Here is a 15,459-nt window from a genome sequence, read left to right on the forward strand (position 1 = left end):
TACTTCTGATGAAATGATGATGATGGAAAAACACAGAAAATTGACATTAAATTCTACTGCATTTTTTCATAGAGGTATGGAATGGCAAAGAATGCTATCCTGGGTAAAAATAACAAAGAAATCTCTAGCATTCCATAACATTCTCAATTTAATCTATTTTTTGCCACTGAAAAGGAAAACAGTAGCTTAGAATAAATAAAAGGCCCAGTTCTGCTCACATTGAAATCAGTGAAAGTCAAAGTCAGATGGAGGCAAGGTCAGTCCCAGAAAGTGGCACACTGAAAGCAATAAAAGCAGCAAAACAAGTATATGAACTGTTGATTTAAAAAAAAAAAACCAAACCAAAACCAAGATACTTCCTATTCTCATTTCTGCCCTATGTTTACCTGCTTTATAGCTAGAAGTAATCACACTAAAATTCACTTATTTTCCTTGGGAGTCAACTATTATTAGCAACACTACCCAATCTCTTAAGAGAAATGCAGTGGCTGGGTAGAGATTTGAAGCTAACAAACCTGAAGATTTGGGGTGAAATAAATAGCATTTATTACAACATATTCCTTCTCATGTGACACAAACTGCCCTCTGAGTCCTACAGTTCAAAATAACTCCCCCCTCCCCCCGATACACACACTGCAAAGCCAAATCCCACCAAACATTTAAAAGAAATAAAACTGATCTTAACAGCAACAAGAGTTGATGTAAAAAAAAAAATAAAATCTATGTAGTAACCTACAATGAAATGATACCAGTACTTCCAGTTTTCTTTAGGAGAAGCCACTTTTCATATATCATGGCTCTTTCTTCGCAGTTGTTTGTAGCCATTATCCATTCTTGCAAGAAAGAGTTCAGATATAAGTTCAACTCCAAGTTACTCTCTGTTCTGTGAAAAATTAGAGGATAGATCCTTCTGCCACCACTACGGCCAATTCCCACTGACATCAACTGATCAATACTTGAATTTACCCAAGCACTTAAACACTCATGCTTAAAGTTAAGCACATGTTTGACTGTTTAGTGGTGTCAGGAACCTAGTTGCAGGCATAGGATCAAGCTCCAACAACTGTGCTTGAATTCTCAGACATAATCTGTGTATTCAAGGACTTCATGGCAGGCTGTTTCAGGGGGAAAAAAAAAATCCTTCTTAGGCTACAGTAGAACTGGGGATAAGTAGAAAAACATTCAAAATATTTGAACACAAATATCTGAAAAATTATCAGAGCAGTTGCTTGTGCACTGCTAGAATCATCATTTTGCCCCAAGTCATAAATACAGGGTAAAACCACTATAAATAAATAGATCAGCTCACTTTCCTTTAGAGAATGAACACATAAATAATATACATTTCAAACAAAAAATCATAGTGCAAAAATAAATTATCAAACGGAAGTTGTGAACATTATTTTACACAATGCTATATAAAACCTGAACCATTTGAAATAAAAGACTTTGCAGTTCACTGAAATAATGCATTAACATTATTATTTCTGCTTCACATTAAACTGCACAGTTTATCCTTTATGCCCTAAAAAAATAAAAATAAAATAAATTAAAAAACCCCTTAAGCTTTTTAAAAGGTTTATGGCAAACAAGATCACTTTTTGTTCTATCACATTTGTTATTAATTTAGCAGTGCAGTGATTGAATAATCATCTTGGAGTTCCAGATGGAAACTATTGAAGTATCCATAAACATCCCTTGCTCTTTATAACTCATTTTCTTTGAAATTCAGGCTTGAAACATCCTGACACTCAAATCTGTAAGACATTATTGCAGTTAGATGAAGTTACAAGAGACAGTCTACAGTCAAGTACTGTGGGAGACTTCGCAGCTCTCCTCACCATCACCGTGATCTTGTACGAGACATGAATGTAAGGACACGTCTGATGCCATTCAAGCGGTCTTTGAGGGATTTCATGGCAAGGAAAGGGAGCTGAGCTCTGTTCTCAAGTGGAAGGACAGCTAGGACCCACCAGCACCAGGCTGGCCCATTGGGGTTAGCCTGCAGTAAGGGGAAATAAAAAAACCAGATAAGTTAGGATACATATAGATGGTAAGGTCTTGTTTTTGAAGATTTAATTTTGAAAACGCAGTATTTTGACAGCCATCTAGCAAGCAGGTCATTTCATTGCCAACCTAATGGCTTGTGATTACAGGCTGGTTTGAAACAAATTACAACCAAGTTGCACCTTTCCTAAAAATAGGATGTTAAAGGTAGAAGCAAGATGCATTTCTGTTTCTAGCAACAGTTTATAGGTTGGGCCTTCTAGATTTTTTAAAAAAATGTATTTTGTTCCCATGTTATTATTGACCCAGTTCTTTGGGATTCCTGCCTCTTCTTCATACTTTATGACACTTCTTTATATTTAGTTTCTGTTGTTATATTCTGTTATTTTACGATCTCTACCATTTACAGTCATTTAACAAGAGCACCAAGTTTCCTCTTGTCTATTTTCTCTCAGTCATTTAATTGGGGTAGTAGGCAAAAAGGCATTTAATTAATTGATACTCTCAGTTAAGTAGTCTCAGGAAGTTAGCACCATTAAAAATGAGCTTTTTGTTTGCAACTGTGCTACCACTGGTGTATGGCAACATAACTTAGGTACTTAGCTTATGCAGGATAAATGAAGAGTATTCATATTTTTGTCTTAAAACACAATGCCTCCCAGCTTATTGGATATCACTGCTATTTCTGTCTCTAAAAGTTATATAAGCCACTGATTCTGGATACCTGTGGGTCAGGATCCTTAGCCGGCATTGGACCAAAATGACTGAGAATCCGACTTTTGAGTGCTTGCTTGAGGGAGTTAAACCACATATATGCCTGATCATAGACAGAATCATGGAGAACAAGTAATGCAGCATACTCTTGTCCTTGCACCTGGAATGAGTAAAGAGAGGAGGAAGGTTACTGTTAGTGCAGTCTGCGTATTGGGGAAGGCAGAACGTTAATTTTTAGGATTTTCTGGGATGAGGAAGGGAAAGGAAAAGGAAAAGAAAAGCATGTCAAGAGAGTTTGAGATAAATCCTGTAAGCTAGTTTGGTGTCCCCCATTCTTTTTTGCCCCCTCTGCAATACCTATTTGCAGAACAAGCACTGTCTGGATTGCTATATGAAAAAACCTTTAAACATCCTACAAATCAGAAGAGAAAATTATGAAAAGCTTTTTAAATTATTTAGCACCTCCTCAGAGTAGAGATTTTATCTTCCCATTGTATACCAAAATTCTGCAGGTGTAGTGGACCCAGGCCTGCTCCTTCTTACCTGTATGGGTGTTTTCTAATGGGCTGCTTTGCAAATGGAGGCAGGTTCCCCCTCAACCCCATATAAACTGCAGTTATTCTGTCTAGAAGAGTGGTAAGATCTCATCCTGGATTCACCTAGTTTTGTCTTCTGCTAAAAACCTCTAGGAAAAACACTCTTCAGTATATGGGCAGTGTGTGTGCATGCTTGTGGGAACTATTACATTTCCCATCTTTAACCATGAGCAGTTAGTAAATACCACAAGTTTGTTTTACTAGAAACTGTTCTACAAAAAGAAAACTCACTGAAAACATATGTACTTAGAATTTCACATGAAATACAGTTTAAATGAAATATTTCTAAATTTACCTTTTGATCCTCAATGTACTCAATATCCGCTGTGTTATAGCCATCACGCTGGCTATGCTGTATCACCTTAAATCTCCTCTTGCCGATGCTGTCTACAACAGAGCGACCATCAGCAAAGAATTCAACATTTCTTATCTCCAGAATGCAGCCATAATCTGCAAACCTATTGAAATTAGAACAAAAGCAAGTAAACAAGTCTTATTCTCTCCACCCTTAGTTTCACAGAACTGCCATACAGCCAGTCCCTACCACGAAGGTATTTACCAGTGTCAGCTCATTTCTTTTGTTCATAGTACTGACCTGCTGTAGTTCAAATTATTCCACAATTGTTTTCAAAACTATCAGGAAGATTCAGGCTGTCTAATCTGATTAACACTAACTGCGTGTTTTGGAATACAGGGAACATCTTACGAAATGGAAAGTTATACAGCTCAGAAGCACACTTTCTCCATAATCCTAATACTTCCAGTCAATTTGTACAGAAGAACAAGTGCGATTCAGAGTATTAGAATTATGGAAGGACTATGAAATCTATAAAGAAAAAAGTTTCCCCACAATTTCAGCAGATTTTACTTTGTAGGTGTGTATTTTGTGTACACCATACTCTTTATGGAGTATACCTACTCTGTAGGCATACACCATACAAAGAAGGGAGGAAAGCTAAGCAGAACAGACATTCAGGTCAATTTACCTAAGACTGACTGTAAATGGCTCAATGTAAATGCTCAGCCAGTCCTAACTTCACAGCCATAACTTCAGTCAGTTATGAAGGTCCTGTTGTACCTCTGCAGCCTCCACTATATTCAGAACAGTGAGGATATAAACGTATCCCAATAGCTTAGCTATTCTTTTAATTAAAAAAAAACCAAAAACCAAGACCGCCAACACACCTTACTGCCACTTCAATTTGATGTCCTGTGCCAAAGCATTCAACAGATTTCAAAATGGTAGAAAATACACTTCTTTTTCATGTATTACAAGAGGTCTGCATCTCAACTTCATATAATACACACTAGTTGTGTGTTTCAAGAAAAACGGGCAGTCGTATTAGTCAGAATCTAAGTGTCCAAGAGAGAAATTTAAGTCTTCTCAATGTCTTTAACCAGCATGATTAGGAAGAAACTTTCTCTACTGGAAAACTACCACAGATATTACAGCCATAGACCTTTCTGCACTTCTCCAAAGAGACTTGCTCCAGACTTAAGTGGGGTACATCCCATGGTCCAAGCATGCTGATCACTCACCCCTTTACAGGGTCACTGATACACATCCCAAATTGTTTGGTGCCAGTCTCCATGCATCTTCGAATCATCAGGCGATAACATGGCTCAAAGATGTGCAAAGGGCATGGGACTGTAGGATAAGCCATTGTGCAGACAAATATAGGAACGTTCTTATTTAGGCTGTAAGAAAGAAAGGACAAATCACATATGACATTTTATCAAAACTACTGACAAGGTATAAAATACATTTTACACAATAACATATTCTTTAAAATTACGATATCTTTAAAGAGAAATTATAACATCTTTAGAATGAAATTCTTATTCCAGTAAGTAAAAACTAAAATTATTTTTCCCCTTAATTGGCTAGATATTATGGAAAGTGATATACTACTTACTAGCAGAAGAATTTTTAGTTATGTTTTCTGGTTTTGCTAGCAAGAGCACTAATGCATCTCTTATGCTTTTATTTACTTTATTTTCCTTAATCTCATTTCTCCCCTACCCAGTACATTCCAATCCCCAGCCTGTGAGACTACTTCCACCTATTGTCTCTCACTCTGTGGCCTTCATGGAGGGCTGCTGAAAGCAACCACACTGCTTTATACTTTGTTTATAACGCAACCTCTGGATTTCTTCTGCTTCTGTTTATTGTGTAGCACAGTGTCCAGTTTTTATGCTAACTAAAAGCACAATTTCACCTGGACCCTGTTCTCTTTGAAATCACACGATAACAAGAAAGAAGCTCCTTTGTCAGCATCTTAGCTTGTGCTCCACAGCAGCAGGAGCCGTTCATCAGCTAACAGCAGTAGTATTAAAGATTGGATTTCACACAAATGGATTACATACTTGGAAAGCTCTGCTATTTCCTCTTCATAAATCTTTCTTCTTTCAGTGAGTTCCTCTGGAAGGTATCTAGCTATTAACTCCTCCATTAGTACTGTTTTACAATATTTCCTCATAGCCAAGCACTGCAGTAAAAACACACGCAAGCAGTTATAGATAATGTCCAGCATTTCAAAATGTATGATCCCTATGCACAAGGTAGTCATCCACTAGCTCCATTTTCTTACGTCTATAGCAAATCAAGATGATCTTTTAAGGTTGCACTGCCACTGAAGAGTTGTTCAGTGATCTATTCCCTATGTTATGGGCATTATCGGAGTTGTTTATTGATCTATTCCCTATGTTATGGGCATTATCTTGGGAAATCTGGGAAGTAAAGTCACCTACAGATTTACTAAGTACAGGTCTGGTCCTAAGGTTTGAACAAGGGAGACCATCCATGCTTTGTAAGTCACAAGAGCATTTTAAAAGTCACATTCTTCTTAACTTATGTAGAATTTCTTTTGCGCTGGGAAATATCAAAAGTTTCTGAAGGTGCTACTTGATCCTATCCTGTGCTCTTGAATTTATGCTGAGAAAATCCAAGCATCATTACCTCTGAGAGCCCTTCCTTGCACAGGGGACATTTTGGGTTGTGATCCAGGCATCTCTCAAGACATTTGAGACAGAAGGTGTGTCCACAAGGTGTAGTGACAGGTTCATAGAAGAGCCTGGATTGGGAAATCCAAAAACAAAAAGACAACAACATCATGTACCAAAGTAAAAGAAAAAGCTGCTACCAAAAAAAGCTGTATTCATTCACTAATTTAACTACTGACTACTCCAAGGATAAAGTCTTTCCTTGCTTTTCATTTCTTCAACTTCTGTATTTGTTCAGCTTACAGACTTTCTTACTGCCACCTAAAGTGAAAGACAGCCCATGAACTGTGACTTCAGGGAATGTGAGAGAGTCCTTAACTTCCAACAAGCCATGGTTTAGTTTTCCTCTATACGAGCGATAAACAGAAGCAGCAGTTGGATCATCTGACTTTTTCTTATGAAACTGAGCAATACTTGCACAACTATTACTGTGGAAATCATGTGATTACTTGTATGTGTAGAGCTAAGCACAAAATAGCTATTCACAGTAATAGCCCACATAAGTGATTGCAATAAGCTATGTGGACTTGGAAATCAGTTTTGTTGGAATAGACAGATTTTAACCTCCAAAGGACTGCTTTTCTGGAAAATGAGTGACATTAGGTTCATGTTTTACCTAGAAAAGTATTTAAAAATATAAGGCCAGGTCTTCAAAGTATCATGGTATCTAATCTTTAGCCATTTCTAGTACCTCTGTGACACTTCTTTTCATGTAAGGGTTTTTTACTTATTATGATTACGTGACATTGCAAAGTGATGTTTCCTTGCCAGTAAGTACCTTAAGGAGATGTAAAGAATATGAAAGGTTTTGGGTTTTTTTAAATAGAAAACATTTGAAACTAGAGATTGTTCGCCATATACTATATTTTACAACATACTGTCTAAGCATTTTAAGGTCTCAAATATTAGTATTATTATAATTTAAATGAATTAATAAGTTTACTTTAAAATATTACAGGTTATCAAAACAGTACACTAAGTTCTATTATACATGTGGAAATTATAAATATGTAAACCCACATTTATAGGCATCTTTAACAAGATGAGTGTATTTGAGAATGTAATTGGCTCTTAACAAGATTGCTATAGCCAGTTTATTAAATGTCATTAGTTACTATAAATGTTGACATTTAAGCAGGGGAACATAGGAAGAATTATCTAAAATACCACACCTATCTTATTGCAACTTGACTGTATAATTGAAAACCCTTGTTAATCGTTTCACGAACAGAAACCTTACTGCGCCAAGGCTACTTTACTGTTTTAAACTATGTAAAATACTGAATTCTACAATATATTTCAGTAAGCACTGCTTTGCATATGCAATCATTTTGTAGTGACTTACTTGATCTAAAATGTTAGCATAAAGACAACCAATTCCTGCTACAATGCGTGGTTCTGTGCTAGCTCTCATGAAAGCCAGCAGCAGCTTTTTCCTAACAACCAAGAGGACCTGGACCAAGCCTCTTAACTTGCAGAAAGAAACACTATACACCAAGATTTCTCATGACATCATTTTAAGCTATTGTAACAACAGAAATTAAATATTCACTCATACTGAGGAAGGTTCCTTCATTTCTCAACAGTATGTTGCTTTGACTATCAGTTTTTATTTTTCTGCTTGCTGCCAGAGCAAATATAGATCAATAACATTTTGGCCACTCCATCAGACAAATAGGTTAATAACAGCTCCTGCAGTTAATTGTAAACAGGTCAGTAGGTTAGTAGGTAATTAGTCCAAAGTATCTCAGGATCCAAATCCCTAAAATACTTCTGAATAACATGGCAGGAAATAATTATAATCAATCTGCATTAATTGCAAGAAAAAGATCTTCTGACAGCTCCCCTTAGCGCAAGCCTTCATTGTTGCAGTGATGTTACAAAGCTAACATCCTTCTAGATGCAAGGCCTGTATTTGTGATTGCAATTACAAGATCAGCATCGCCATCCTCTATACTGTAAGGGAATCAGCAAATCTTGAGCTAATTCCTTAAAAAATGTATTGTAGTCTGGCTGTTTCTGATTTAACAGAGTATGAGGAAGTAGGGCTAATTAATTTTATTAAAAACATCTGAAAAATGCTTTGTGGACACAATGAGCATAAACATGCAGACTCATTAAAACCAGCTAAGACTAATCGTGTGGCTTTCTGTTAGAGGAAAGTTTTGCTCTTAGCAGTATCAAGTGTTTTGACAGCTGTATAAACTTTTGGAGCACATTTCAGCTGTAGGCAGATAGAGGGAAAGGAGGCAGATCTGATTTATTCCAAGCAGAAGTGAATCAAACAACACAGCAATTGTTTCCCCAAAGGTTTCAGTTTGTCTGAAATAAATTGAAGCCCCCCCACCCCTGCATACAAACAAAAAAACCAAAGCAAATCCAGATTTCTCAAAGCACAGGCCTTCAGAAATAAATCCATGAAGATTTTATCTGCTATTTAAGAATTTAAAATATAGTGCAAAACTAACCCCAACATGCATTATTGATAAATCTGGGTAATTAAAAAGGCAAACCTAAGCAACACTCACTGCAGAGGTCAAGACCCCTGTGAAACACCTTCCCAATATTTCCTTCTAAGTCAGTAACAAAACCCCACATGTATACTTGCCGAAGTTAAAATGATTTTTACAAAACAAGTAGTAAAATAAATGTAGCTGACAACTCCTACTGGTTTTATCAAGTCATTGCTGCCCCCAAGAATAACTGCTGTTTAACTGCAAGAAATTATCATGCAAATGGAGTGATGGCCTTAGTAAGCTAAGGAGCGCACCTCTTCAGCAATGGAAGGAAAACATGCTCTGTTTGCTTGCAAGACCCTCCTATTGCAATAGCAGCAACACAAGATTTTACATGCAAAATTGGAATATTCATTGGATGGGGTCTCTTTAGCTATTTTGTGCACTATGTGACATCATACACAGCTCTACAAATTCCAAAGGACAAACTTGGGGTTTGTGCACTGTGTCAGTGGTGAGAGGAAATCTTTCAGACACCTTCGCTAACACGGTTAACCCTCACGTGACCTTACGTGCCCTCTCTCAAACAATCACTAGCCTAGAACAGATCAAAAAGTTCCTATTCATCAACCGTGTTCTTCACAACCAAAGGTCTAGAAATGCATCACTGGAACAACAATTATAATAAAAACTAATTTCAAGTCAGAGGGAAAAATAAGTACCAAGTAAGCTAGAAAATCTCTAGGTCATAAAAGGAAAAGAGATACAGCTTAAGAGCTAAAGAAATCCATGAGAAAACAATGACTACCTCATACACAGGGAGCAGTCCAAATCGGATGGATCCACAAATTCAAATGGAGTATGTTGTCCAGTACTACTTCCCTTAGTATCAACTGTATCTATCAATAACAAAAACCATATAATGTAATTGAGCAGAACTGTGTAAACACAATGGTATTCCATGCATCTACAAGCAGTATCTGATATTTAAATGCGTATTGTATATACTTGCAAGTTACTGAACCATTTAGCATCATTACAATAATTCCTATGCAAAGCATCAAATTCAGCCTTGGCACAAATCAGCATACCTCCCCTTAATTTTGGTGACATTATAAACACTTACAGAGGGTTGAATTTAGCCTTGCATTAACCATTAATGTCAAAACATTTTTTATTAGTGTTGGAAGTCTAAAGTGAGACAAATTCTTCTGTCATACCATTGTAAATACATCCCACAGCATGAAAACAAGGCCAGATATCATGAACAAACAGAATTTGTGCTTTTAAACACACTTTTTAAAATTGATCCAGAAAGTGCTAAGACCATGCACAACATTGATGTTCCTTAAAAGATTCAGAGCTCTGCTGACAAACAAGCACTTGACCCAACCTTCTAAGCCCCCTTTTTAGATTAACTTTTTTAACACACAAGAAAGCTTCCACATCATGCCCTGATTAGGCTAAAGAGAAAATAAAAGCCAAAGTGTAATTTGGAACCTTTTCCTTTAAGTTTTATAAAAGCAAAATTTCCATTGATTGCACACCATGGAACTTATCCTGTGTGTAGTTAAACATACCTTTCTTCATCAGTTTGCAGGGTACCTCAGCATTTCGCCTCTCTTCTGAGCAGCACTTCCTTTTCAGGAGGCTGCACTTCTCAGAAATGAGAAAGGTAGACTCTGGCACGGAGGCAAGTTTGTTCTCCTCCTCTGAGCAGTCCTTTTTGCTCTCTGTAATTTGTATAGATTTCCTCAAACTACCAGAAGTAGTTACATTTGGTTCCTCTTGAATGGGAAAACCCTTTTTCTGTTCCACATTTACCTGTGTGAAGAGAGGACTGACATTAGATCAATCTTCCAACAACTTGGTAAGGGAAAAAAAAAAACCCCAAACCTGTCACAAGTCTTTAATATTATGGATCACCAGGAAGGACTTTGCAGGTCAAGAAGCAACAGTTTGAGAATTGCTGTGTCAGGGCCTGATTTTAATTAAAAAAAAAAAGCAAAACTATTCCCCCCACCAACCAGCCCCAGCCCCGCCATGGCACTGAGTATTTTCAGCCCTTACACGTGGCTTTATAGCTTGGTCACGAAACTTGATTCATGCAGAAATGTGGCTAGATCTCAGGTTAAATATTCTGTTATCGCTTAACCTATGGAAAAATGCATATTGTTTCTATTATAATGACGGTATCAACCATCAAAACAACTAAAACAATGCAAGTTTATTTTAAGGAAGCAGTATAAATACACAGAATTTGTAACAGAGTAAACGCACAGAGCTTCCTTTAGGAAGACAGATTTCTTTCACAGAGGATAAAACGATCCGTCTTCACCCCGTTATGGCTACAGAACCACCTGTGAGCAGCCACTACATGGGACATCACCTATCAGCTTGTCACATCGACTCCCCAGATGAACCTGAAAGCAGATACTGTGGACTGTGATCAGGAGCTGTGGTGATGCATAACATGCAGAAAGATGAGTGAACTGTCCCTCAAATGACTTCATGAAAGGGTCACACAAAAGGATTTCTTGTCAGGATATCCTAATAGCCTTTACAGAACGCAACATCACTGATTGTTCTTCTCAGTCTAAACAAGGCTGCTCAAAACCTACCATTTTTGTTTGTCAGGACTAGTGAAGTTCTCTCCTACCTATACAGTATATGCAAAACCTATCCTCAAAGTTCAGGTTTCAGTGAAGCAAAAGCAGTCCTTACAAACCCATGAATGCAAACATTATCCCTACAGCCATTTACAAAGCCATGGCTGTGAAATCAAACTCATGGAGTAGCTAATATATCTTATGTGGCTCTCCAATAACCTCCAAGTAGTGTACAGAATCTGAATGCAAGATGATTTTGTCACTGACATCACCAGTTACAGTTCCAGCTGAAACCCTAGATTTTAGCATTTCACACCTTTTGAGGGTATCTCAAACCAATCTTCAGAGGCCCTTTCCCACTAGCTCTGTCAAGTAGTTGGCAAAGACAGTTAAAGGAATAGAACCCCCTCAATTCTGGCATAAAATCTCTCAGAACAACAGGAGAGTACTTCTGTTAGAGAAAAAGAAGTCAGATAAAGAGACTTCAGTAAGTCAACACCGTTTTGTATCTTCTGAAACTCAGTAAAAATCTGAGAAAAATCTATCCTCCTATCTCCCAGAGGTGAAAAGGAGAGAAGGCTTCCCAACACGAACATAAAAGACACAACAAATTAAGAACCACAACAAATTAAGAACCACGCATCAGACTTGATCTTTACCTTGAGCAACCTTTGTAGGTTATGGCTGGTGCCTCCAGATCCCACTGAATTTAGGAGATTCCCCTTTAATCTAGAGTGATGTGACAACAGCTGCAGGATATCGGGTAAGTGTTCCTGAGCATTTCCCGGGATGAGTGAAAACAAACTAAGTAGAAGCTGTGATATAAAACAGAATACTTCACTGCTTAGTTCCTTCCTTGCAACCTCTAAATGAAAAAGCAAGTAAGGGAATAGCTGAAAGAAGCATTCTTGATTTCGTTAAAACCATTTAAAGAGCCCTTTAGACTAGGGTAAGAACAAAAAGTGCAAGAGCTAATGCAATACAGGCCAAACAGACAGCAAGAGACATTTTCAGAGTTAAATAAGCCCATAAAGTTATTAACCGTTCTCTGTGATGTGACATACACATGCCTTTGTCCTCTTTGTCCTGCACTTCAGAGCTCACCAGAAATTACTAACATCTTTCTTATATATGTTTTTTTGCTGCACATTAGAAGCTTTCACTGGAGTTTACTAGTACAGAGAGCACTCACCTCACAGGCTTAATCCAAGTTCAGTTAAATAAATGTCTCCAATATTGTAAACTGTAGCTATTTTTAATTCACTTACGTGAGAATACCAAAACAATGTAGGCAGGAGAAAAATGCTATTTCTTCATTTGCTATCAGAAAGTAACTGAATCTGTTTCAAGTAGTAGCTTGCTTGTAGCCACTTGTATGGCGTAGCTTATCAGATGATTATACAAGGAAAGGAACAGAGCTGAATGGAAGATTCACACTTCAAAAACTAATTTCAGCATACTACTGAGGCAATCCTGCTGATGCCTGAGGAAGCCACATGACAGCTAAGATTTCTTTTTAAAGCCAAAAAGGATTCCACAGGATCACACTATGTCAAAACTAACATGGACAGACAGTTAATATAAGCAGAACATCACAGCTGCACCCAAAGAATCTGGTAAAATGTAGTATGCCATTGTTATGCAAACAGCCTTGCAAATGACCCAGTAGAATATTGCATCGTGTCTGATGAGTGCATGAGTAATTCTTTCAGTCATAAGAAGCCTACTTTTTCTCAGAACCCCACTGCTCAGAAATTAGGTATCTTAGATAAGGCTATTTGGAGTTGGAATTTAGAAACATATCTGTTCGTTCCTGCTATTTTTGCTCCAGTGCACAGGAAGTCTCCAAGCATGACTATGAGAACACATCATGACACAACGACAGTGAAAGACTGCATGGAACCCACGGGGGGGGTGGAATAAACCAAACAAAACCCCCAAATATCAGTGACAAAAAAACCTCACAGGAAATGGAAATCTCAACCATATACAAAATGAGATAAAAATTTGACTGCACTACAGCCACCCAGGTTATACACTCTCGGTTATCTTCATGAACAGTGCTTTACTGTAAGAATTCTACTGTGCTTTTAGAAAGCCTTATGTATTACAGCACACAGAAACCTCATGTTCCCATCCCACCGGTGATGGAGAAAAGTGTGAGTGCACTGCCATAAAAGAAAATTCAGTACAAGGAAAATAGAACTATTACATTTTTATGACCGTAAGCTATCACTGCAACACTGAGCCTTTTAGCTACAGTAACAACAACAACAAAAATGTCAAATGTCAAAATAGTGATTCAGAGGAAGTCAGAGATCTGAGGGGTGTGCCAGACAGAGCAGTCTTCACAAAAGCCATTTCAGAATCCACACACCACATCTGAGGCTGCTGCTGAAAAAAGCCTCGCTGTAGATCCATTTTGTTTCTTATTTAGCATTAATTATTAGCAACCTTTAACAACTATTTTAAAACAGCTCTTCTTTTGTTGACTGTTTCCTTTCATGGCTCCTTCACACACGGATACTCGGAGCAGGACGACTGGCAGAAGGAAGAGAGCTGCTGCTCCCAAGTGGAGTTTGACGGATGCTGCGTGTTGCATTCTGCCAGTCAATGGCCTGGCACAACACTCAATAGCAACTCCCCCTCTTCTGCACTCTGTCCTTGGTAATACATTGCCAAGCTAGGCAACAGATGAGAAATCTGACTAGAGAGAATCACAATAGTCTGTGGGTGGCAATTCTTAACAACTCAGTTTTAGTTCAAATTTGCTGATGTTAACAGCATGAGAAACTGTTTCCATGTAGTGCCTGCTGAGTATGTTTTCTTGCTACCTCCCTGTCTGCAAGTAAGCAGTACACGTGACTCAGATTTGAACAACAGTCTGGATATGTGTCTCCATCCAGCTCTTTGCAGTAATGAGAGAGGGGAAAAAGAGAAGAAAAATTCTTATCCTCCTTTATGAACGGCCACTGAAAACAATAATGCAGTTCCAGATGATTTAGGGAACTCACCTTCTGGGCCTCTGACTTGGCCGTCTTGTTCCCAGTATCTAGAGCAAGGCAGAATAGAAACTCTCTTAAAGCTTCTTCTGTTTTCCCCAGATTAGCTAATGCTTGTCCTTTCCTCAGGTGACCCTGCAATGAAACACATCCATAGTTGGCAGCTTTTGTTCTTTTGTCATGAGAATATGTAATAAAACCAAGATGAAACTACAAAAGATCTTTCCAGAGAAGAAAATGTTAGGCAGGGAGAATCACACTACAACCGTTGCTTGTATTTAGACACCACCAGTGTCTGGGGTTTTAACCGCAATGGTCCTGAAAACTCTTACAAGCAGAACTGGGACATTCTCTAACTCAGGCAAGTATGATTCTCACAGCACCTGAGCCCAACTGATCTTGGGGAAATCTGCTTCCCCTACATCAATCTCCTAAAATAGTTGTTGCATCCTTATAGAATAATAGAAGCACAGCATTCAATTTTTAGAGATAGTTTGTGAACTTGAGATTCATCAACAGCCTTAGCTCATCCTCCAAGATTATCGCTCTTTTCCTTCACCCCAGGAAGTTCAAGAATATCAGGGTTAAATATCCTTAAGTCACAGGAGTCCAAGAAGTTACAGGACTTAAAGCCTCCCTCCGATTCAGCAGTCTGACCATTCTAAGTGTTTTCTATCAGGGTGGTATCAAGGTTTTAAAACAAAGTACAACTGGAGTCAGAACTTACTTTTAACCAGTATGGCTGGAGTCTGCATGCTGTTTCTGCATCGTGCAATGCATCTTCACAAGCTTTCAAAGTAGAGTTAATCTGGGACCGGTTGCTATATAGTAAATGGTCATTTGGAGCTGCAGGAAACAGAAAAATCGGTTGATTGAAGTAAATTAAAAATTAGTTACATAAGCTTTATTCCTTTTTTAAAAAAAACCACATGTTGGTGCTTCCAAGTTGTACAAACCCACAAAATATCCAGTTTTTAAATAACTATGTACTAAAGGGAATCTGGAAACCTCTTTGGGGAACTCCAGACAAAACGTCAGCTATGTATTATATAACTGCAGGGGACATTGCATA

At 37.9% G+C, this 15,459-nt stretch overlaps 1 protein-coding gene across 1 annotated transcript in view; it reads right to left on the bottom strand.

Moving 5' to 3' along the window:
* Positions 1–1,561: 1,561 nt before the first annotated feature.
* LONRF3 (LON peptidase N-terminal domain and ring finger 3) overlaps positions 1,562–15,459 on the bottom strand; it is a 14,066-nt gene continuing 168 nt past the window's right edge. Inside the window, exons 2-12 of the mRNA XM_009698586.1 lie at positions 15,115–15,233; positions 14,400–14,522; positions 12,045–12,200; positions 10,357–10,600; positions 9,585–9,675; positions 6,277–6,391; positions 5,685–5,806; positions 4,857–5,015; positions 3,613–3,775; positions 2,732–2,881; positions 1,562–2,002 (exon numbers count right to left, since the gene is read on the bottom strand). Coding sequence (XP_009696888.1) covers positions 1,844–2,002; positions 2,732–2,881; positions 3,613–3,775; positions 4,857–5,015; positions 5,685–5,806; positions 6,277–6,391; positions 9,585–9,675; positions 10,357–10,600; positions 12,045–12,200; positions 14,400–14,522; positions 15,115–15,233 — 1,601 coding nt within the window. The 3' untranslated portion in view covers positions 1,562–1,843. The remainder of the gene's footprint in view (positions 2,003–2,731; positions 2,882–3,612; positions 3,776–4,856; positions 5,016–5,684; positions 5,807–6,276; positions 6,392–9,584; positions 9,676–10,356; positions 10,601–12,044; positions 12,201–14,399; positions 14,523–15,114; positions 15,234–15,459) is intronic.

This window comes from Cariama cristata, unplaced genomic scaffold, assembly GCF_000690535.1.
Source record: "Cariama cristata isolate BGI_N322 unplaced genomic scaffold, ASM69053v1 scaffold9124, whole genome shotgun sequence".
Lineage (NCBI taxonomy): Eukaryota > Metazoa > Chordata > Aves > Cariamiformes > Cariamidae > Cariama > Cariama cristata.